The 24,155-nt window shown below is 47.9% G+C and overlaps 2 protein-coding genes across 5 annotated transcripts in view; one reads left to right on the plus strand and one right to left on the minus strand.

The window, feature by feature from the left end:
• On the minus strand, nucleotides 1-23,009 carry NELFA (negative elongation factor complex member A). The gene is made up of 11 exons (XM_034415985.3): nucleotides 22,352-23,009; nucleotides 14,250-14,421; nucleotides 11,743-11,904; nucleotides 11,132-11,221; nucleotides 10,064-10,194; nucleotides 9,014-9,083; nucleotides 7,755-7,843; nucleotides 7,178-7,289; nucleotides 5,896-6,173; nucleotides 4,917-5,016; nucleotides 1-3,793 (listed from the first exon to the last, which is right to left on the minus strand). The coding sequence occupies exons 1-11, from the start codon at nucleotides 22,559-22,561 to the stop codon at nucleotides 3,609-3,611; spliced, it is 1,599 nt and encodes a 532-aa protein (XP_034271876.1). The 5' UTR covers nucleotides 22,562-23,009; the 3' UTR covers nucleotides 1-3,608.
• The window catches only part of NICOL1 (NELL2 interacting cell ontogeny regulator 1), a 12,241-nt gene continuing 9,768 nt past the window's right edge, over nucleotides 21,683-24,155 (plus strand). Inside the window, exon 1 of one of the 4 annotated variants that reach the window (XM_034415997.2) lies at nucleotides 21,683-21,753. In XM_034415997.2, coding sequence (XP_034271888.1) covers nucleotides 21,713-21,753 — 41 coding nt within the window. In that variant the 5' untranslated portion in view covers nucleotides 21,683-21,712. Of the gene's footprint in view, nucleotides 21,754-22,074; nucleotides 22,461-22,780; nucleotides 23,543-24,155 lie in introns of those variants that run through there. The other 3 variants (XM_034416012.2, XM_034416003.3, XM_060686482.2) reach the window with 3 other exon arrangements.

Here is a 24,155-nt window from a genome sequence, read left to right on the forward strand (position 1 = left end):
TACTTAGAAAAATCTGAACTTTATTACAGATATTATGCCGAAAATACGTACTCAAGGACATGAGGTTTTGCATTTACATCTGTACAAAAAACAAAATAGATAGAAAACATCTGGCCTGCTCTACTAGATAGGCAACATTTTACAAAACAACATTGCTTGTTAAAAAGGTACCAGAATCCCAAGGTCTTGGGGCTCAATTCCTAGCCTTGCCTTTTCTCTTCCGTTGGTGGCGGGGGGGGGGGGGGCACAGCGAGGAAAACCCCAAGGCTGCCAAGGACTTCTGGGGCCCCCTTTGCTAGCTGGAAGGGTGGGAGGGAAGCTGCGGGTTTGTTTCAACAGTAACTCTTCAGCTTGCCTGATGCTCGTGGCTGTTGGATACTAGAAATAATCTTAACAGCTAGAATTGAGACTCTAAAACATCTTTTTTCCCCCTCCCTGGGGGAAAAGATCAGAATCGCGGATAGGACTGGCCATTTGTCTTTTTCTGAGTTCCTTCTAAGCCATGCATGACAACTGAAGGGCCTCGTTGCCCTGAGGAGCCTGGGCGCCTGCTGTGTCCCTTTCCGGCCTGCCTTGCCAGGGCTGCTTTCTAGCCCTCTAACCTACAAGCGCCAGGCACAGGACCAGGGATGCACCGCTGAAGTTCTTCCTGGACAGATGCAGCCCTTCACTTCCACATACAGCATCGGCACCTGCCGGCCCAAATCAGATGTTAAAAAACCAGAGGAGGAAGAGCTTCCCAAGAGCTCAGCAAAGACAAGGATCCATAAGAATGTTGTCTTTGAGGACCCATGAGATTATTTCTGGGTTGCTCCAGCAGGAGTTTCACGCCCTTCCTTGCACGGACTCTGAACGAAGAAGACTTCTACGTCAAGGAAGAGCTCTGGCTGGGCAGGCAGGGCAGGGCAAGCCTCCCCCACACCTCACAACAAGGCAAAACCGCTCTCAGATATGCCAGCTTCACACAAGCCATCTTACTATTTTGAAGTCATCTGAGCGAATTCCACCACAGAAGGACCACATGGCTGCCACTGCTACTAACGGGAGGGAGGGAGGGTGGCCGCCACTCTGGAGTCAAAGCCCTGCCCCCACACAAGCCCTGTGTGACCCGTTCAGATCACACAGCTGTGACACCGGCTGGACTTTCTTTGGCACCCACCCCCCACCCCCTGGCTAAATACTCTAGGAGGGAGGGGAGGGGGTGACACCTCCCTTATTTAAGAGCAGAACCACAAACACCTGCTGGTTGGTATTGCTCCAGGTCTTCCCAAGGCTTCTGCAGGAAACTGCAGTCTTAACTCCAAATCAGGTTTCCAAATCAGGTAAAAGAGGAACTGTAAGGTACTCCAGAGATGGCCAGCAAACAGTTAATATTGCCTTTGCCTTTGAACACGCTAGGACACGTCACGCTACATGCCAGCAGAAGGGGGGAGAGGCTTCCAACGTTAAAAGAACGCGGCCTCTTAAACTAATCTGAAGAAGCCATGTTGATACTGCATAAAACTGACAGAATTTGGAAAAACTAGTCCTGTGGTTTAAAATCCTGCTTCTAGGTTCAGGTCTGGCTGAAATGTTAAATCAAATGAAGCTGCACAAGAATCTCTTCTGAAACCTTTGGGGGGCTTTTCTGGTTCCGGTTGGCCCACTGAGTAGAATTTAGAAACAAACTCAATTCAGGTACATTACAAGAAAACCTCAAAGGCAGCCCATCCCCCCCTCCCCCTTTCCAGTTTAGGATTCTCCAGAGGGGCTCAGGATTTCGTTTCCAGCTGCAGTTCGGCCAAGCCTTCGTTCTTCCTCTCCCAGCCCAAAGAGCTTCCCTTGGCCTTCAACTGAAAAGGAAATCTCCTACCCTCTGCCTAACGATTCCAATGGACAGAAAGGAATTCTTTATTCTTAAAACTCTTCCTCTGCATAAATGACTAAACTATGGAGCTGCCAATTCTTAGACTTCAAAGGCTGACAAGTGAACTAAGGAGCCCAGAAACAAAGAAAACTGCTCTAAGTGGCCCTCAGAGAGACCTTTGCAGTAAGGATGTCCCTGCAGCCCTGCCTGATCACCCATCTCAGATCATCCTTCAAAGCAGGGAAGGAGGCCTCATTATGGTTTTGACTTGCTTCAGTGGGAATGAGATTCCCCAAAAGCTTCACCGTCTTATGACATCCACCATATCAATCTTTAGCAAATGCAGTCTGGTCATCCATCATGCAAGGGAATCCTTTGAGGTCTTGGAATTACCGTGTTTCTCAGGAAATAAGACCGAGTCTTATTTTCTTTTAGACTTCAAAAGAAGCATTTGGGCTTATTTTCGAGGCGGTCTTACTTTTTTTTGAGGTGCAGCAGGCCAGACTCAGTGAGTCTGACGTGCCGTCGCCTCCATTCCGAACCTTCAGCGTTCGGAATGGAGGCTTTTTCGTGAAGGGGAGGAAAATGGGGAGGGGGATTTCCCAGCCTGCCTTCCTTCCCTCAGTCTGTGCTGAGCTTGAGGAACGGATGACAGGCAGCAATATCCCCCTCCCCATTTTCCTCCCGTTCGCCAAAAAAGCCTCCCGCGAGCCTCCCAAAGAGAAGGAAAAAGCAAAGCAGCTGGCCGTGGAGCTGCCAGCTTCAGGGAAGCGGCCCAAAAAGCAGAAGTGCCGCGCCCAGAAAGAGAACGGCAAAAGCGGTATTTGTGCTGCCCCAAGGGGCCAGTGGGCTGCAGCTGGACAATTGCGCACACACTCACCCCGCATGCCTCCCCTCGTGCTGGCCATGCCCATCCCCCCCCCCGGGCTTATTTTCAGGGTAGGGGTAATATTAGGCCCTCCCCCTGAAAATTAGGGTTGGGCTTATTATTGGGGCGGGTCGTGTTTTTGGAGAAACACGGTAGCTACGTTAGCCTGAAGCACCCAATTTCAAATGCTTGGAATTTAACCATTTTAAGAGGACTCAGAAGTTGATGTTGCTCATTCAACTTCAACACGAGGGAAGCTTTGGTGCCACTAAGATTGTAAGCTTTGGGGGTCACCCTTTTTTGTGTGTCCGTGTTAAAAGGTAACCCTTTTATGTGACTAATGCATGTACATACACTCGGGGGGGGGGAAGGGGGGGCTGGCTGTTCTCAAGGAAAGGAAGGTTTACTATTTGTGCAATCTTGAGAAGCAGAAGAAAGAGGGAACATCCTACGGGCCTTTCACGGTGCCTCAGAAAAGGCCCCCCAAGGAGGGCCGCCCCAAATGACAAACGCTACTTGCAGGGGAAAAAAGAAAAGAAACGGCCCAAATCGCAGGGCCTATTTTTAACAAGAGAACTGAGAAAGTCAACCGAGGCCCCTGCTGAGAAACGGCTCCTCCCTTTCTGTCCTTTCTCAAGGCAGGCAAGTCAGAAGCCCCTTTTCTGCCAAACGGCTGGAGGCCATGAGTCACCGCATCCTTCCACAAGCCTACGATCAGGAGAGCTGCGTGGCCATGGCCTCTCGCCTTCCTACTTTGGCCAAGCGCAGCTGGGACACGGGCTGCTTACAAGAAGTCCTACGCGGGAATGTCGTTCTGCTTTAGCTGACACACAACGTACAAGCTGGCTTTATTCTAGGATCTATTTGGTCTACATCTCCCCGCCACGGAATTCTTTAAGAAACATTTGTCATGGGCTTGTACTTCGTCAGACGGCTCCACTCGCCGGTGGCATAGTTCATCTCAAAGATGGTGTCCACCAGCACGGTGGTGCTTCCGGTCCCGTCGTCATTCGGCAAGACCTCCGTGTGCTCACTTAGTTTGATCTGGATGACGTCGCCGTGCTCTTGACATGGGTTTTCTAGGGAGGAGAAATCAGAGATCCCAAAATCAGGTCCCTTCGAGGAATTGAGTGACGCCAGAAATACCATTTAGGGCAAAAACTAAGAAGGAAACCCGATCCTTCCCTGCCAGGTGCCCCAGCGCTCTTCAGCTGGCTCCTGTTCCTTCCTGCGAGGGGCAACCTTTGAGGACCAATCTCAACCTCGATGAAAGCAGTCTGACCTTCCCAACTACTTTATTTAAACTAAGTTTGCATATCGGTGATTACATGACCCTTGTAGACACTGCGCGCTAAGTAAAAGAAAACCTCCTTAACTGCTAAATTCTGATTCTTTGCCTGAAAAATTCTGGTAACTAAAATGTTTTCTCAGTGATATTTATTTAGTGAAACTCCAGGAGAAGATAGGTTGACCGCTGGTGTTTCAATCAAAGAAGGCCCTGTCTTAAAAAGGACCAAAATACTCTGTAATAAATCGATTTATAAAACAACTACATTTTTTCCTATCTAGATCTACATCTAAATGTTATACAAAAAGACCACTAAACATTATTTTAGATAAAGTTATAGATTATCCTTATTCCCAATCAATCAAATTACTTAGCAATTGGGCACTGTCTGGGCTTCAGAGTTTAGTGACCTGTTTAGCGACAGGGAATCATTGGCATCACAAAACGTGGTTTCCACAGCACGCTGAGAGGCACGTAAGAGGCACCGAAGAGGAGGAGAGCCCAAAAAATTATCAGTAGCAGAGGATGAGCTGCTGGGCTGTGCCACAGAATGATCACAAAATTCCATTCAAGGGCACACATGTGCCCTCAACAACTTCAGATCATTAAGTCTGCCTGCCACTGAGATCCACAAACATCCTATCAAAGTCAACCAGGAAAATCTGAGGCTTAAAGCAGGAGCAATCACGAATCACCCCTCCTCCTCCTTCCTCCCCACCCCCCACCCCCAGGGCAAATCACGAGACTTCCCTGGAAAAGAACCCAATCAGGACTCAAGACTCTCAGATTAACCCACCGGAACCTGGCATCAAGGCAACAAATCAGAGACCAGCACTCCAAAAATGACCCAAATTTTGCCTCTTCCAGTATTGGCTTAGCAATCCTTCGGAGAGGAAGGTCACCCAGGTACCCACCTCTGGATCCCGCCATGAATCCAAGGATGAGAGCCTTCTCAGGCCTTGTAACTTTGTTTGCCATCTGGAATATTTCATGGGCTGCAAACAGTTGCTCCTTCTGCAATGAATTTCAAGAATATATTCCATTGAAAACAACAGGAGGAAAACCATTTCCACAGGGCTGAAACTCCCACCATCTTCACCGTTTTTCTCTCAGACACCCTCCCCCCCGCAGTCCTGTTTCCCTGTAAATTGGAACATTTTAATACTTTTCGTCTCTTGGGGCACCTCCCAGGACCCCGGACAGCTAGTAACGCAGCCCCACCAGATAATAAAAGGCATCAAAATGTAAATGAGGTTTGTTATTGATATGCATTAACTATATTATATATTTTATATGTGGCCCAAGACAATTCCCCTTCTCTCAACATGGCCCAGGTGAGTCAAAAGGTTGGACAACCACGATCTGATGGAAAATAACTGCCCACAACTGCTTCTCTTCAATAAACCCATCAATTGGAGGGGATGACGAACAGTAACGGTCTTGCATGACAGGCACGCCCTCCATCCACTGGCTCTTTTGTAGGGGCGATTTTAAAGAACAGAACAAAGCCTATGAACAGGCCTACAACACGCAAAATTGTTTATTGATTGGTTTCCTTGCTTTATTAAATTTATTTGCCACCCATCTCCCTACCCAGAGCAACTCTGGGGGGCTTAATAATGCTGCCATGCCTGAAAAGACAGGAATTCTTTAAGCCCTGCCGAGCCACAAATTCTGCCACTCGGGCTGCATTCACCATCCGCATTTGTGTTAGGGTCAGACCTAAACCATGGAACTCACACCCCAAATAGCTACAAAGCAGGATGCATACAAGCCTGGCCTGAATTTTTCCTGTCTATCGGGGAAACAAATCAGCAACGCGGGCCTTTGCGTTTCTTCCTTCCCACCCACTAATCCCCAACCGCGACTGAACGGGCTGCACGAGATGCTTACTGTGAGAGAGAGCGCCTTCTTGGCAGAGGCATCCTGAGGAGCGGCTGGTGGTCCCTGCATTGCCGGAGAGGTCACCGGAGGAGACAACGGGGACTCAGCGGTTGGGGCTGCCGCTGCTGCCGTTGCTGCCGCTGCTGCCGCGGTGGTAGCAGTCAGATTCAAGTGACTATTGTACATGGGCGTCCGTTGCTTAAACTGAGCCACCGGGAGAGCAGGGGGGGTGGCGGCGGCCGAAGCAGCTTCTTCCTTAGCTTGCAGGGGGTCCCAGATGGAGCCAGCTGGATGTCAGGACAAACAGGCTGTGAGAGTAGAAGGGCTCATTAAGGCATACCTGTCGTATCACCTCCCTGCTCCTGTTCTCCTCCTCCTCCTCATTCTTCTACCGAACTTCGTACAGCAACGTTACACGTTCGCTTCTTATGCAGCACAAAAAGTCCACGGCCACCACAAATTCCTTTAAAAAGCGTCCCACGTGGATTGTTTTTCCTTAATCTGAATTCTTGTGGCGACCCCGGGCCGGGGCTTATTTTCAGCACAGAATTCTAAGCTGCAAACAGCTGCACGGAACTAAGAACAAATCTACAGGAAAATCACCAACACGTATTCAGACTTATATGCTAAGGGGGCAAGAGGGAACCATCCCGGCAAACACCGAGAAGACGCCCGAGGAATTGAGCTTAGGAAGATCATTTCACAACAATAACATATTCCCAGAGAAGTCAGGCAATATAGCAATAGCAACAGCACTTAGACTTATATACCGCTTCACGTGCTTTCCAGCCCTCTCTAAGCGGTTTACAGAGTCAGCCTCTGGCCCCCAACAATCTGGCTCCTCATTTCACCCACCTCAGAAGGATGGAAGGCTGAGTCAACCTTGAGCCTGGTGTGATTCGAACTGCCAAATTGCAGCCAGTCAGCAGTCAGCAGAAATACCCTGCGGTACTGCACTCTAACCACTGCACCCCCACAGCTCAGAGTGTTTGCCTCGTTTACCTTCTCCAGGTTCTGCTTCTTCCTCAAATGTTATTTTCATTGTTATCAGAACTTTTTGGCTTGGGACAAAACGTTCTTCAAAGACAGCAGCCTTCCCACGGTCTCTAAGCCAAACTCTGCAATCCCTTCATGCAACCCTGTGTTTACACTGTCACTTAAACCAGGGGTGGGCAACTCTGGCCCTTTTATGACTTGTGGACTTCAACTCCCAGAATTCCTGAGCCAGCCATGACTTAAACCATCCACCCAGATGCTGAAGACACAAGGGGGGGGGGGGGGTGTCACTCACCTGGCTGGGGGTCAGAGCCTGGGACATAAGAGGAGGACGGCACCGCACTGGGCGCTGCAGGCAGGTAACTGGTCGAAGCGAGTGCCGGGTCGTTGTTCAGGGAAGCAAGTTTCTGCAAAAGGACCACACACACGTACACAACCCCACTTCAGAGTAGGAAAACAGCCCTTTCGCTACGTTCAGCCCTCCATCTGTCCAAGTGACTAGACTAAGGCAAAAAGTCACAATGACAACACTGGCCCGTATCAAACTAGTAAATTTAAATGTCATTTGAAACCATACAAGGAAGAACCCCATCCAGCGAAAGTTAATTTAAAAACAGCAAAAAGCTAAAAAAAGAAAGGCCCAAATATGCCAAACGGCCTTAAGTGCCGAAAAATATCCTAACGATATTACATTTATTACCTGAACACCTTTCCACAAACAGGCCAGGAAAGTCAGTTTCCAAAAGGAAGCCCTGGCATTTCAGAGAGGAACCTGGCCAGCCAAAGACTGTTTGAAGTTACGCACTTGTTCTATTAGTTGGGGAGTAACTTAAAAAGAGGCCTAAAAAAAACCCTTTCCATTAAAGCCGTACCTGGGTTGACACAAGCCCAGCAGCATAATCTGGAGTAGCATTTTCTACGACTGTCTCCTCCTTGGCTTGCTTGGCCACCACGTCTGTATCTGCAGAATGAAAAATGCAAACTAATTCTGCCGTTTGGGTTTTTTAAACGGATTGCTCCAACCCAATAACTTTGTTCTTCTAGGAAAGTGGCCCAAGCAGAGGGCTCCATTAGGAGCCTTAACAAAAGCAAGAATCCGAACATCATGCAAACAGGGAATCCTCAACTTACAACAGTTCATTTAGCAACCAAAGTTACACCGGCACTGAAAAAAGTGACTTATGACCATTTTCCACATTTATGACCGCTGCAGCATCCCCCGTGGCCACGTTATTTACCCTCAGACCAGGGGTGAAATGCTCCCGGTTCAGACTGGATCGCCCGATCCGCTGGCGATGGCAGCGGATGGTTCGGAGAACCGGTAGCAAAAATCCCCGCCCCCTCCCCCATGCCCAGCTGAGCCACACGATCATCAGAGGGTTTTTAAAAAAAAAAAAAAAAAAACTTTTAAAAGCATTTTTTCTACCACCTCTTCAGCCAAAAAAATGCTTTTAAAAGTTTTTTTAAAAAAGCCTCTGATGATCGCGCAGCTCAGCTGGGATCGTCAGAGGCTTTTCAAAGCATTTTTTCTACAACCTCTTCCACCAAAGAGGTTATAGAAAAAATGCCTTTAAAAAGAAAAAAAAAAAAAGTTGGCCACGCCCACCCAGTCACATTACCCACCAAGCCACGCCCACAGAACCGGCAGTCCCCAGCGTCCCATTTCCCCCCTGCCTCAGAGGCTTGGAAAGGAGACTCCTGTTTATGAGGGTTGCAGAGTCCAGGGGTCACGTGATCCCCTTTTGCGACCTTCTGACAAGCAAAGGCCATGGGGAAGCCAGATTCGTTTAACGGCCGTGTGACTAACTAAACTGCCGTGATTCACTTAACAACTGTGGCCAGAAAGGTTGTAACATGGGGCAAAACTCACTTAACAAATGTCTCACTTAGCAACAGGAATTCTGGGCCCAATTGTGGCCGTAAGTCGAGGACTACCTGTATTGTACACGATCACACTCTATTTTGCAACATTTTATGCTCTGCATTCCTCACGGGATCCTTCCTTTCTCTGCTCACCTGAAGCGGGGGCCGTGGGAGAAGCTGCTCCCCGTTTCTGGGGCTCCCCACAAGCAGCCCCCCCCCATCCCAGTCTCCCCCCAGCCGATCCAAGAGAAGGGGCAGCTCAACGCACCTAAAGTCTTCCTTCTTCTTTTCGCCTCCCGCCCAGAATCCACGGCCTTCAGCTCTTTGATGTCTAGGTACTACAAATAGAAGAAGGAAACCTTCGTTCACTTTCTCCTTCATGGCACAGCCGGAGGGTTTCGCCAGACAGCTTCTCCGTGGGTTCATTTCTCGGCTCTTTCACACCTGGCTAAAAGTTACAAAGCTCGGGAGACTTTCAGCCCTGCATGGATGCTCCCCTTCACTGTACAACATCCAAGAATGTTTTTGTGTCGTCAGAAACCTAAAGTAACAACGGTCAGGGTTTGCATTCCCTTTTAACAGTTTATCCGTCTATGAAATAACTTCTTTTTCCCCTGTGGCCAGACTTTTTTCCCAGTCTGCAAAAGCTGCAGGACAAGGCCCACACATTCTGTTTTGAGGGCTTACTTTGATAAACCTCCGCTGTTCAACTTTATGCATTTAAACTTAGCATTTTTGCTCCTGAATTTCAGCACCGCCTTCTCAGGGAGTGTTGGGGATGAGGCACATCCCCACATGGACACTGCTGTCCAACTTACAAAATGCACCAAGTCTGGGAAACCTGTTTTATAAATTGTATCAGTCTCAAAATGACACAGATGAGAAAACTGATTTTAGCAAGCAGGAATGTAGAAGCCTAAAAACAAAAGACAAACAGCGTGTGGGATTTGTTCCCTCGATGCTAACACCACAGGAGTCCAATTCGTCGTGAAAAGAATTACTTTTATTGTATGAAGCACTTCAGATATAAAGGCATCCCTTACTTACTTTTAGGGGTGCTTCTTCAATTATCTCTCCTTTCTAAATGTAAATGTGTTTGCATGGAATCCTGAACTGCACAGGCAGCCATTCAGACAGATTACGAAACAACTCTACCACATTATGAGGCACAAGGGAGCTCCAGTAAAATACCAGATTAGATTAAGGCCACGGCTTGTGCTTGGAAGGACCGAATGGAGAAGCTTCTAAGGGTGCAACCAACATGAACATGACTAGGTGTTTGTGAGGAGAAGCAACACAGGGTCCAACGTGCAGGTACCTTGACGCCTCTCTCCTTGCACAGAGGCACTTTGGAGGACAGGATGGGGGTCCGGTTCCCTGTGGGGCTGAAGACGATGGGCGCGGTGGGGTTCCTGAAGGGAGCTTGCTTTGGTATTCCTTTGAGCGGAGCTGCAAACAGACGGGACAAGGAGTTAAGGAAGGCCACATTCTTGCCCTCAGAGAGGCGGCCATTTCCAGTGAAGAATATTAAAAACTTTAAAATATTACCGGCTGTGTTTTAAACCCCCTGCCTGCTCTGTGAGCCCTCGTTTTTAAGACTCAACTAAAACATTACAGCAAAAGCCCCAGGTTCTCACGAAACGTCTGTGAAGGTCAGAATGCGCATTATGGCTCTCTGAAGCCAGATCCCCCCCTCCCCCCCCCAAACAGCCACAGAACTTCCATCAATCCTTGTAGGCTGCCCAAATGAGCCTGGGAATCAAACGCCAAACCTGACAGACAAGGCTTCAGATGCCGAATTTATGTGCTTCCAGGAAACTTCCTCCTGCCTAAAGAACTCTGCCAGGAGGAGCTCTCGTCTCTTCCAAGGGGCTTCCAGGAAGGCCAGAGGAGAGGCCATCTTACAAGAACTTCCTGCTAGGAGCGTCTTCCTCATGCAGGAAATCCTTCCAGTTATCAATTCTTGTAAGGAGAAGCCATGACGATGATGGCCACCATCCCTCTTACGCTGACTGCCTCCTGGAGTCTGCTATCCAACCTTCTATCCATCACTCCAGAGAGTGTCTTTCTTCCCCAACATTGTCCATAAATCTACCGCCTTTGTTATATCCACCCAGGAACCCTCGGATGGCATTTTTTGTATTGCCAATTTATCTGTAAGAGCCGAGATGGCACAGTGGTTAGAGTGCAGCACTGCAGGCTACTTCAGCTGACTGCTAGCTGCAGTTCGGCAGTTCAAATCTCACCGGCTCCAGGTTAACTCAGCCTTCCATCCTTCCGAGGTGGGTAAAATGAGGACCCATATAAGTCTAAGTGCTTATTGCTTACTATTATTATTAAGGCTCGAAGTGGTTGCGTATAAAATGAGACAAAAGTGAAAACCTACTTGTTGTGTCAATCTTCTTAACCAATCCTCTTCCTTTGGCATGGAAAGCTACTCCGGCCGTCTTCTTGAGCTGTTGTGCAGTTTCAGCAGCTAAAGAAATCATATAAATTTATTTAGCATCCAACTTTAAAAGAAAAAAAAAATCACACATTAATTTCAAAGAAAGCTTTTAATGCAGTATTAAACCTGACTCTATCCAAAAAGAAGATAATCTTGGGCATTAACTTTTTTTCAGACTAGGGGTTTCTTTTGCAGTTAACAGAACAGAACAGAACAGAACAGAACAGAACAGAACAGAATAGAACATATCCTAGGAAGCAGGACAGCCAGGTGCAAATGAGGGAGAGTTTCTTTACTTAAGAACTTTTGTAAAAGAAATAAAACATTTGTACAGGTTTTATTTTGCCAGTCAGACATGAAAAAGCCTATTTCTTGCTCAAATCTCCTCTCTGCTGCACTGGGGTCCCGCCCTCCGTCGTAAGTCGCTTCTTTTAGTTCCGTTGTAACTTGGAACAGTCCCTAAACAAACTGTTGTTAAGTCGAGTGCTCCGTGCCTGCTTCTCCTCTCCTCCTCTACAGTGGAGTTGAGCCACTGTGGCTCAGCTACTTACACTTCTGCAGGAGCTCCGCTCGCAGAGTGGCGCTTTTGGGCTTCCTCTTCAACTGGAAGTGCTTGATGGGAGGCGTGAAGGGTCCGGCCAAGGTGGTCAAGGCGTTTTTATTTAAGTACTGGCATTCCAAAGGCAACATGGCTGAGGATTCACAATCGCTCACTAGATCAAAATACAGAATTCGTAAGGAGTTCAGTTTTCTCCAGCGCCAAACTAAGAAGAGCCAGCGTGGGGACAATGGGAGAATCTTTCCGGAATGTAAATGAGAAAGAGGGGCCTCCTCCCTCTTGGCTCCCTAATGAAGGAGCTGCGAAGCAGTGAGGAAGACCCTCCCTCGTCAAGAACAGGGAGAGAGGGGGGGGTGTTTGATGCACGGTGGGAGATGCCCGAAGGACCTGAGGGAAGGTTAGGGTGGGAGAGGTTGTTGCCCTGGAATGTGGACAGAAACAAGACTCCAGAAACAAGAAGGCTGGGCTCCCACTGAACCTAAGAGTAGGGGGAAAGTATGGCAGGGGATGACCATTACAGCAGAGGGGCCCCCGCACCCCCATGGGGAGGGGCCAGACAGCAGGGGCCACGGTCATCTGACACCCCTTTCCTTCCAGAGAGCCACAGGGCCACAAACCCTGCCTATCTTTTTAAAAGAAATCAGAGGTTTTCTTCTGTTTAACTTATTTGGAGCCTTTTGATGTTCTTGGGTGACTTTTCCTATGTTTTAATCCTGTATTTCTATCCTCTTTGTTGTACTGAGTGTTTTTGCCTTATTGAGTTACATGAGATGAAGCAACTGAGAAGTTACCCAAAGAGATGGTGACCAAAAAAAAAATCAAAAGTAGACGTGACCAAGCATGAGCCAAGTCAATGGCAAAGAGTCCATTCCTCTCTGGGCTTGTTATGGACTCCTGACCAGCGGCTCTGTCCAGATGGGCCAGGCCAGACACCCACAGCCTCTGCTCGGAAGGAAGCAGAGGGGTCATCAGTGGCGTTCCACCACTCTGGGCCTTTGGGGGAGGGGGCAAGAGGAGGAGGTGAAGCTACATTGAGCTGATAGTAACTCAGGACGACCACGTGATAGAAAGATCAGTGCAACACCTTGCTGCAAAGGTGAATAGTTATTGTTTATACGTATTGACCAATTCAAGGAAAGAAAACAATTCCTACATCAGATACAGGCATTTGGACGCCCTTCCAATTAGTATTTCACTTCACCTTCAACTTAAGTGTTGACACCTGGGAACTGCCTGGACAAATCCCTGCAGTTTTCTTGGCAAGGTTTTTTTGGAAGTGTTTGCCATTGCCTCCTTCCCAGGGCTGAGACAAAGGGACTGGCCCAAGATCACTCAGCTGACTTTACGCGGCAGGCGGGACTAAAGGCACCCAGTCTGTTTTCTCAGCCACTACACCGAGTTGGCTCGGTATTAAAATCAGCCCAGCTGTGTATTATATACAAATACTGAGCATCACGTGTGCCCCATTTCATTAGACATTTCTAAAGCCGTGCAGTGCTACACCCAGAATGCAACAGATCCCACGAAGCTAAAGCAGTCTGAGTATTTTCATTCTTTTTAGTTTGCACCAATCGTGCCTCCTTGCACCCAAAAACCAAGAACTGTCATCCCCAGCTGTTCTTTCAGACACAAGAAAAGCTCCAGCTATTTGTATATTTCACACACACACACACACACACACCGTAGACTGATACAGGGAAGAATTTTTAAACTTTGAAAAATGCCCTGTTCCTCACCCCTGCTTGCCAAACTGAAGAGAAGAGAAGATGAGCAATGTTGAGTTCAGAGAAGCCCCACTTTCCCTCTGGAGAGGCTGCCAAATATTCACGGTTCACTTTGTACACATACAGGCAAATCTTTACCACTAGACGGTACGTGGCACCTGGCCACAATAGGCATGCTCCCCTTTGCACACCCTTTTGTGTCACCTTTTGTGTCACTAAACCGGATTGCCAAGAGGGAAAAACGCTTTCCCTTCCACTCAAGCAATTCTTGTGCCAGTTCTGCACAATACATTCCTGGCACGTGCCCTGGGCATCCGGCCAGCCTCCTGCTTACTCACTTCCTGGTCCCAAACAAGCTCTCTGGCATCCCATCAATCCGTCAGCTGAGCCGGGGGAACCTGTTTGCCTCCGCTTGAGACACTCTCTAGTCATCCACCAAAGGTCTGCCGGGGAGAGCCGGGCTGGGAAAGGCCCCCTGAAGCTGCCCGCTTGATCGCAGCGCTGGAGGGAGGCAGCTTCCTCCACAGGGGGCCATTCGGGCAGCAGAGGGAATCAGCCAGAGATCAGAGGCTGCCTGCTTCTGCGGTTTTTCTCACTGCACAAGGGGGCTCTGTTGAACAAGCCCAATCTGTTCCGAAGCTATTTGCAAGTGATAAACTAGGCGTTTTACCTTTGGTTAATAATACATAGAAATTCTCTTTCCGTGAAATGTCAAAGCGATGGTTTGGGTCAAGACGGCTCCGGCGCAAAGCAAGGGAAAAAGGGAGACAGTTACCTTTTTCTCTCAGTTCTCCTAAGATATCCTGAACATTGGGGTTCTGCTCTTCCAGATCAAGGTTAAGGGAGCCAATATCCGGAAAGGATTTTAAAATATCAGCCACCATTAAGACCCAGGGGTCTGGATCCAAAGTAGCCAGCTGGATAATTTCAGTCAGGGCACCTTTCATCTAATGAGAAAGAAAAAAAAATGAAGAGTAAAACGATCAGAATCAGTCGGCACTTTCTTTCTGTAGCTCTACAGAACAGACTCAGCCCTCAGACCCTTCCATGAAGGAGGAAGAAGGCCGTGCAGAGACCCAGGAGCAGAGCCGGGCTTTTCATTCCAGCGCCAGCTCCTCTCCCTTCTCAGCCTCCATGCCATGAACACTTGGGGGGGGAGGGGAAGAGAGAAAGACACGGACCCTCCTCTGCAGAAGCACCAGCACCTCAATAAAGCTCCTACCTATCTGACAAAATCGCCAACGTTTTCAATGTATGGCTGAAATACTGAAACAACAGCTTTATAATGGAGCTGCAATCTATTTTCAAAGTAACAAACATATAACGCTGCATAAAATCCATGAAACTATTTTGAGTTCTCATTGTCCAGCTGCAGGACTCCAGAATCCTAACTAGACAAGTTTTTCATTGTTGGAAACTCCATTTTGAGAACCCAAAAACTGAATCTGGGGGATTTATCAGTAAATTATGCTCTTTATCTATCTACTGACAAACATGATGCAAAGGCTGTGAGAAGGCATATATTTGCTTAAAGAACAGGCATTAGATTTTGCAGCTGGTAGAAACTGCCATCTGCAAGTTTCCCCATCAACAGAAAAGTATCAGATTAGATATGAAACATGTGAAAACTACCACGCTGCAGTCCATCATTAGCTTCATCATAACAATTCATGAAAATAAAATTTAGCTTTTTACAGCTGGCATGTTTTGGCAGGTAACCAAGAAAATTCATCTCAGAGAGAAGTATCAAACTCTTAACTCAAGCAAATCAAGGAGATGAAAGAATAGAATAATTCTTTTTATTGGCCAAGTGTGATTGGACACACAAGGAATTTGTCTTGGTGCATACGCTCTCAGTTTACATAAAAAGAAAAGATACATTTGTCAAGATTCATAAGGTACAACACTTAATGATAGTCATAGGGTACAAATAATCAGGAAACAATAACAATATAAATAGTAAGGATACCAGCAACAAAGTTACAGTCATACTGTCCTAAGTGGGAGGAGATGGGTGATGGGAACAATGAGATGATTAATAGTAGTGCAGACTTAGTGAATAGTTTGACAGCGCTGAGGGAATTATTTGTTTAGCAGAGTGATGGCATTCGGGGAAAAACTGTCCTTGTGTCTAGTTGTTCTGGTGTGCAGTGCCCTATAGTGTCGTTTTGAGGGTAGGAGTCGAAACAGTTGATGTCCAGGATGCGAGGAGTCTGTAAATATTTTCACAGCCCTCTTTTTGACTCGTGCAACATACAGGTCCTCCATGGAAGGCAGGTTGGTAGCCGTGGTTTTTTCTGCAGTTCTAATGATCCTCTGAAGTCTGTGTCTGTTGTGTTGGGTTGCAGAGCCAAACCAGACAGTTATGGAGGTGCAGATGACAGACTCCATCATTCCTCTGTAGAACTGGATCAGCAGCTCCTTGGACAGTTTGAGCTTCCTGAGTTGGCGCAGAAAGAAAGTGATCCAAATTCTTAGGAGGTGCCCATTCCTATATAAATGCTTGTTATGGTATCATTATTAGGTTTAGCTACTTGCCAAACGTCATTTTTATTCCCTTATTTCGTTCTGGTGTTGATTTTTCCCCAATTCATATGGATAAATACATATTCAGCATCTGTTTAATCTATCCTTTCGAACAAGTTTTAAGTCTTTAGCTCTTCTTCTTTTGTCCCTTGGAAGTTATTGTTTGGAGAACGCCACAGGTGATCTACCATGGTAATCAAAACTATCTTTTTTTAAAAAAACTGAGGATGAACAACTGTTGAGACACAAATTAAAAAGCTGTTTTTCCCAAAATAACCGAAGGTGAAACAGTTTACATGCTTTCTCCACTTTGGTTACAAATGCAGATGACAATAATGTCACAACACAAAAAAGGAAAACATAAACAAGGTCCAGTTGAGAATAGAGAGTTCATGAATTCTAAAATATTTTACATATTCGGCAATTCCACAATACAGTATTTCAATTTCTGCTCTTAGAGCAGTCCAACTGTCTTTCACAATGAATAATTTGAAAAGGAAGGTGTTCTTATTTACTGTACAACATGGCATAATCAGTAAGTTTATATAATTGTAATGTAATGGATAATTATTTTCCAATTTGCAGTTGCAGTTAAGATTATTCAATTATTTCTCTCCCATTTCCCAAAATTTGCAGAAAAAAAATACGTTGCTCCTGAATTTTGAATGTCTCTGGAGATTCTCAACCGTCCAGGTCCTGGTTGTCCCAAAGGTGCTTTTCCAAAAGACAGCTGGGCTTTCTTCTGTTTTTTCCCCTTTGAAAACATTTCACTACTCATCCAAGAACCTTCCTCAGTTCTTCAATCCTCTTCACTGAGAACTGAAGAAGCTTCTCAGATGAGAAGCAAGTTGTTTTCAAAGGGGGGAAAAAAACAAGAAAGCCTTTCAAGGTCACCTTTGGGACCCCTGAATTTTAGTTACTATATTAAGAAGCCATTCACACAATTTGAATATGTGATGAATATGCAATTTTATTTATCTGATACATAGCGCACCCCGTACTATCCATGACTCTGGGAAGCTTTCCACAGAAGACATAAAAAAACCCAAGTCACCCAAATAATACAAAACTCCTAGCAGCTGAGCATCCTGAAATGACCATCCACAAAGCCAAGAGGCCCCGGGGGCTGCATCACGCTTCCGTGGCCTGGCAGAAACCCAAAGTTTTTAGGGCCTCGCCAAAGACCGGCAGATCCAGAGCTGACCTAATCACCGATGGAATTAGGTTATTAGAATGCCCTGCAGGCAAGGTTGGAAATTCTGGACCTTCTATTCAAAGATATCCGGCAGGCACCACACGTGGCTTTGGAGTGGACTATAGTGAGAAGGCCTCCTGAAGGAGTTCAGTTTATATTCTGATAAAATGGGAATGATATATATTAAATATTAATAGAATACATTTCACTACCCAGCTGGGTAACATCATCAGGGAGACAGAGTGTGGGGTTTGCTCCTTGTAGCTTGCTTTGCCAATATCGGTGGGAGTGTGGTTTTCTCCTTGTTAGTTCCTTGATTAGGATATTGTTTTTTGCTTGGTTGCTTGTCTGGTGTTAACCCCTGCTTATCTGACTGCTGGTGAGGATGTATTCTGGTTTTTATGTTCCTTATTTTGCTTTTAATTGGCTAATTTGAAGAGTATATAAATGTAATTTATATGTGCCTGTTGATGGTGATTTGTTTGAGTGGCAGGCTTCCAGAAATTCTCTGGTGTTTTTGGACTTCATTTGGTCTAGAATGCTCACCATCTCCCAGTTGAAACTTTGGTGAAATTTGCTGTGCAATTAAGACATTTTTATCCTATCTTCTGGTTAGTGTACATGGATGCACTCTGCTAATCTTCTGCCTGCCTGTCCTACATAATGCTGTTATAGTCTTTGCACTTACGTTGTGGCTTTTATGTTTCTCCTTGGGTCAGTGGCTCTTTTGGTTTACTCAAGATGTTTTCAAGAACTTTAGTAGTTGGTTTGTGTGTGTGTGATTCTAATAGAGTCTTTTGGTCGTTTCTGAATTTTTTTATTTTTATTTTTAGTTGCATATCCATTTTGTTGGAAGCTGCTGTATAGGCGTCCTTTTCCTTTTTCTGGTGTTCTGGGTTGCTGCGCCGCCTTTGAACTCGTCTGAATAATGTTCTTTCTCAACAACTGTTGAGGGAAGCTGGGGTGTTTCTTTGGCAATGGAGCACTTGGTTACTGGGAGTTTTTAAATAGGCTTACATTTCTAATTTGCTGTTGCTTCTTCTGGTGATGAAGATATTCAGGAAAGGTAGTGTGTTGTTGTTTTCTTCTTTCCTTGTGAACGTTATCCTTTGAAGATGTTGTCGTTTCATGTGTCGCCTCTATTTATTCCTTTTTTTATGATGATGATGATGGAGTCGCCTACATGACAGATGCATACTGTTGGGTGACATTTGTGGGAGTGCCATAGTTTCTAGACATTTCTCAACCTTGGCAATTTTAAGCAGCCCAAACGTCAACTCCTAGAATTCTTGCCAAGTTCCTCTAAGCATTTGCTACTCTTATGGAGACACTTTCATCCTTCTTGCGGTCATCTTACCCTCCTGGACAACAGCCGATATACCCTGCCTTCCTAGGAGACCTCTCTTCCCCCTTTTTTAATGAGCGTTCCTCTGTACTCTTGAAAATTGGCTTGCAGTCTTTCCCAATTCTTCAGCCAAGGGAGACAAGATTTCAAGCGTAAAGTTTGTAAAAAGTATACTTCAAGGGGGGAACATATATGGTACCCAATCCTATACATGTCTACCTTAGGGTTCCTACCCTTAGCAGGGCATGAGGATGGTCTGGTCCTCCTTCTGCTAAACCTTCACCCCACTCCTCTTGGCTCTTCTCTTTCCTGCTTCTGACCATGAGCTCCCACCTGCCTGGCCTCTTTCCAAAGAATGCCCTTTGACCTGGCTTGTGCACTGGATGACCAATTAATCAGCTACCTCTGTACGCCCCTCCTGCTACTCACACCTCAGCCAACATCTTCCCTCAGGAAAAGTCACACACACTCCTGCTCATTCAAGCCTAACAGCCTTCCCCCAAAGTCAGGCGATCAGCTCCACAGCTCCTTCATAAAACCTCTGTGCTTCTATTTCTGCCCTCGTTTCCCTTCCTGCTAGTTGCCTGGTCTCCTGTTCAGGACTAGTGGCTGAGATTCATCCAGGTTCTTTTAAGGGCTAATAACTAATAACAACACAACACAACAGCAGGAGCAAATTTGGGGTGACAGAGTTATGGTCTTCCTTAAGCATGGAAGCCAACTCAGTGCACTTAGGTCTAAACGGAAGAGGTGCTTTTCTAGAAGTGGGAAGCGTTTGCTGTATTTATGCCTTTAACCCTGGGTCTACATTGTAGCTGGACAGAGAGACAAAAATACGAATTAAGGAGACAGTGGGCAGGGCACCAGGACTTTGCTTCCCGCAAATCCTTCACTCACATTTTCCTGGGACTGCATGGCTATCATGAGAGCCCAGAAAAATAGTTTTTCTAAAAAAAAGATGTGTGCACTGAGTGCTCTCTCAGCCTCTTCAAAGCCCTTTTTTTCCCCTGCTTTGGATCCAAATAGCTGCCCCCTCCTCATACAAGCCTTTTTAAAGCAAAATATGCACTTTCAGTGCATTCCTGAATCAAACAGGGAGCGAAGGAGTCTCAACACTTGTAAGAGGATACTGGCTGTTTCCAAGCAACCTGCAGGTGGAGGCTGAGTTGCCTCCCCAGCGCACTGGGAGATCAGGACTGAGCTGCCTTAATTCGCCTACCTGCAAGTTTCCCATTTGGAAAGGAAAGTACTCATTAGAACTCTTTCATCTTTCCACTAATAAAAGTTACTAGTCTGAGCTCGGAAAATTTGGTTCCTTGTTTCCAGGCCAGGTTTCTGCCAAAGAAATTGGACACAAAGTGCATCTGCTGATCTACAATTCATTACGTAGGAAAGAAACAAGTAATTCTCAATATTTTTTTTTTCCAAGAGTCACTTTAGAAATCTGAGCACTAGGCAAGAACTATTTATTCATCCAGGCCTTTTAACACAGTTTGATATTTATTCTACCTGCTTCTTAGTAGGGTAAAATGACTCACTAAATATTTTTAGTCTACATTTCCTCTACGGAATTCAGGATGATAAACACTGGAGGCTACAAACAGAATTCCCAGGCAAATGCTCCCTTTGCCAAGTGTCTCAAGGACATCTAGACTAGCCTCCTCTAATCTATGCATCTCTATCAAGAGCAATACTGTAGGTAACTACCCTCATTTTCCCAAATCAGCATATCATTTATCATGAAGACTGGGAAAATAGGAACTGTGATGCCAACAAATCCAAAGAGGAACACTTTTAAGGGGGCGGTTTTAATTAACCTGCCTAAGGTCCAAGGCAGGGATGGATGCTGAAACAGGAGAAAGAAATAAACAAGCTGGATTGCTAACAAATGATTTTTCTGAAATGCAAGGTAAAGGGCCGTATGACTACCCAGACATATCCACATCACTTCTGTGCCAACAATACCAAAGTTGTTTGCAAACAGAGGTGTGCGGTATTTATCTGGCCCTGTAGCAGGAAATATACTTTGTCTTGTTCCAGGCTGAGTGAACACAGAGGAGTTGCAGCCGGCGTACTTGTGTCAGGCAAACCCAAAGGCAGGTAGAAAGCTGTTTGAGCAGACTCACACATGCTTGGAAATACACAAAGAAGCAACATCACGCCTGCTTCCCAGATGCAGCTAACCAGAAATCCAGTCCAGAGTTGCAGCTAAGGGAGGCAGGTAGGAGTGCTGGAAGGCCAATGCAGCATCAGTTCAAAATAGGGCGAGGCAGAGAGGCAAGCGGGCAAGTGAGACTCCAGTAGTCAACTGGCAAAGAGTTCCACATGCTGCTCTGGGTTGCAAAACTGAGCGCCAACGAGGAGAGCAGGAGGCAAACAATGCAGGAATAGAAGGCCAACATCAGAGCGTTGTTTCCAACAGAGAGTAATCTCTGGAGGCTACTCAAGTAGCCCAGCCATAGGTTAGGGGCACAGATGTCTTCGCTTCCCGAGGAATAAAGCAGGTCTCCTTTGTTTTGGTGTTTGAAGCTGCTGCCCCATCTTGGAAATGGGCATCCTGCCAGGATCTGGCCTCTCACCACCCGAGTCCTTGCAATTCTGTGGGGAGTTGATTTCCTTCCACTTCCACCCTCGATCTCCAAGAAGTCCTTGGGCCGGCATTGTTTGTAGCTGCCTGGCACAGGGATTTCTTTTTACAGCGGTCCAAGTGACAGGGAAACACTCATTCCAGTTCGGAAGATGTTACCGGAGCTGCACCAAGATACAAGTTTTGCCGGCACCTTTTCTGAGCCCGTACATCTTTCTTTATGGGCGCCCTCTTCTCCTGGAGTGATTTCTCGGCATCGCAGTCTAACCTGGGGCGTTTCCTGGTGGTCTCCGCTCCACGGACCTTCAGGAGCAACACCAAAATCAAGGGAAACAGCCAGGCGTTGCTGTTCCTTGGATGGTTCCTGCTCCAAGTTTCCTCCACAAAGCAAATCATCCCACAAAACGAGGCACAGCACAGAAGACGTTGATCCTCACCATCCTTTGTTGCGACACTCTGAAGCCCAGGGACCCCCAGATCTTCCACCGGCCACACCCTTCATGAAGCCCCCGGCCCTTAAAAAGACTCTGGAGGGGCTGAGGAATAGGCTGGACTACAAAGAACAACCACTACCACGGCCTTTGGATGGCCCCATCAACACTTGGGGGGCATCCACTTTTACGCAGGTAGTCCTTGACTTACGACCACAATTGACCCCAAAATGTTTACGTTTCTAAGCAAGACTGCTATTAAGTTAACGTTGCCCCATTTTACGACCTTTCTTGCCACGGTTGTTAAGTGAATCAGTGCAGTTGGTTCAGTTAGTCACACAATTGTTAAGCAAATCCGGCTTTCTCCACTGACTTCGCTTGTCAGGTGGTGGCCAAAAGAGATGGTGTGACCCAGGGCCGCTGTGACCGTCATAAATGTGAGTCAGGCGCCAAGTGTCCCCCGGGGGGGGGTGCTGCAACGGTCGTTAAGTGTGAAAATCGGCCGTAAGTCCCTTCTGTCAGTGCCGTTGCGACTTTGAGCAGCCAGTAAACGGGCGGTTGTAATGCGAGGGCTGCCAGTGGGATCTTGGCCTAAATCCCCACAAGGCCTCATGAGGCGCAGGAGGGTCAGGCTGGGCTGAGGCTCCCCCGCAGAGGGCGACCCCCAACCCCCCACGAGCCCTCCCCACCCCCACCCCCACCCACCCCCGAAGGGTTCGCCTGAGGAGGGGCTCCCAACGGCCGCGGCGGGGCCCCCGGAGCGCCTCCGCTCTCTCCCGCCGGGCGGCCTCACCTCGTCGACGGCTCTGCGGGGCAGGTGGAGGACGCCCAGGAGCAGCTTGAGCTTGACGGGCGAGGAGAGGCCGTGGAAGCAGAGGCGGATGTTGTCGATGACCGAGGCGGTGAGCAGCGAGGCGATGCTCGGAGGCGCCCACAGCTCGTCGGCCGAGCCCAGCTTGTTGTGCAGCCACAGGCCGGTGTCGCTCTCCCGCATCGACGCCATCTTGGGGCCCAGCCGAGGCGCGCGGCGGGCATTTTATGAGGACACCTAAAAGAGGGAGGGGGGAGGGGGACGGCGAGCGAGGCCCCGGCCCTCCAGGGGAGGACGCCGTCCGTAACGCAAGATGGCGGCGCGCGCCAGGGAGGGAGGGAGGGAGGGAGGGCCGGGAAATGGCCGAGTTAGGGGGAGGAGGAGGCGTGGCGCGCGCGGGGGGGGGGAGCAGGGGGCGGGGCTTAAGGTACGGCAAGATGGCGGGCCTTTCTTCGTCCGTTTTCTCCTCGCTCGGCCAAAACGGCTCCTGCGGGGGAAACGGACGAGCCGGGTTCGCGGAAGGGCTGAGCCGGGGGATGTGGGGCCTCGGCGGAGAATGCGGGAGGCCCGTTTATCCGCCAAAACAGCCGCCGCCCCCCACCCCCGTGCGTCTCCAGCCCTCCCCAGGAAGGAAATGGCGGGAAAGAGCCCCCCCACCCCCCCCCCAAGGCCGCCTCCTCTGGGATGAAGCACCGCCATCCTCCTCCTCCTCCTCCTCATGTGGGGAAGGAGAGGTGGGCGTCCCTGGGGATCCTGAGGGAAACCAGGGGGGACTCCGGACTTTTAAGACTTGGGGACTCCCAGGATTCCACCCCCCCAGCCATAAGTTTATACAGGCGGTCCTCGACTTACAACCGTTCATTTATAGTGGCCGTTCAAAGGTGCAACCACCCTGAAAGAAGTGACTGATGACCCTTTTCCACCCGGCCGTTGCAGCAGCCCCGTGGTCACGTGGTCAAAATTGGGACACTTGGCAACTGAGTCATACTTATGACGGTCGCAGCTCCCCTTTTGGGACCTCCTGACAAGCATAGTCAATGGGGAAGCCGGATTCACTTAACAACCATTTTACTAACTTACCGACTGCAGTGATTTCTTTAACAACTGGCAACAAATGTATCACTTAACAACAGAAATTTTGGGCTCCGTCGAGGACTACCTGTATGGAGAAAGGTGTAAATTCTTTACAAAAGCTATCATGCAGTGGTCCAGTTTGAATCTGTCCCACTTCCTGACTTTCAGCCACCGGGTGATTTCGCAGAGAAAAATCCACAGAAATAATATAGTGATTAAAACAAAGAAGAAAAGATGGCACAAAGAAGACAACTGCAGGGGATTATGGGAGCAAGGGGAGGCTCCCATGTGATGCCTCTCCTGCGTGAGCTGCATTGGCTTCCGGTGGTCTTCCGGGTGTGCTTCAAGGTGTTGGTTACCACCTTTAAAGCGCTCCATGGCATAGGGCCTGGGTATTTGCGGGACCACCTTCTGCCGCCGATAGCCTCCCACCGGCCAGTACGCTCCCACAGAGAGGGACTCCTCAGGGTGCCGTCAGCCAGGCAGTGTCGGCTGGCGACCCCCAGGGGGAGGGCCTTCTCTGTGGCAGCTCCTGCCCTCTGGAACGACTTGCCCCCGGAGATACGCATGATACCAGATCTCCGGGCTTTTCGCCGTGCCCTAAAAACTTTTCCACCAAGCAGGGCTGGTGTAACCCAACCCCCCCCCTTTTTGAGATGTTAGATTTTAATTGTCTATGGGTTTTAGTTGGGATGTTTTAAATTTTGGGCCA

The sequence above is a fragment of the Pantherophis guttatus genome, chromosome 5, assembly GCF_059756535.1.
Source record: "Pantherophis guttatus breed Tessera chromosome 5, ASM5975653v1, whole genome shotgun sequence".
NCBI classification, from domain to species: domain Eukaryota; kingdom Metazoa; phylum Chordata; class Lepidosauria; order Squamata; family Colubridae; genus Pantherophis; species Pantherophis guttatus.

Excerpts from the sequence above, each read along its gene's own strand:
- NELFA (XM_034415985.3), bottom strand. The coding sequence starts at position 22,561 with ATGGCGTCGATGCGGGAGAGCGACACCGGCCTGTGGCTGCACAACAAG. Across the intron at positions 11,905-14,249 it reads AGGAGAACTGAGAGAAAAAG|TGAGCGATTGTGAATCCTCA; the intron begins GTAACTGTCTCC and ends ATTTTGATCTAG. Across the intron at positions 5,017-5,895 it reads AGAAGGCGCTCTCTCTCACA|AAGGAGCAACTGTTTGCAGC; the intron begins GTAAGCATCTCG and ends AATTCATTGCAG.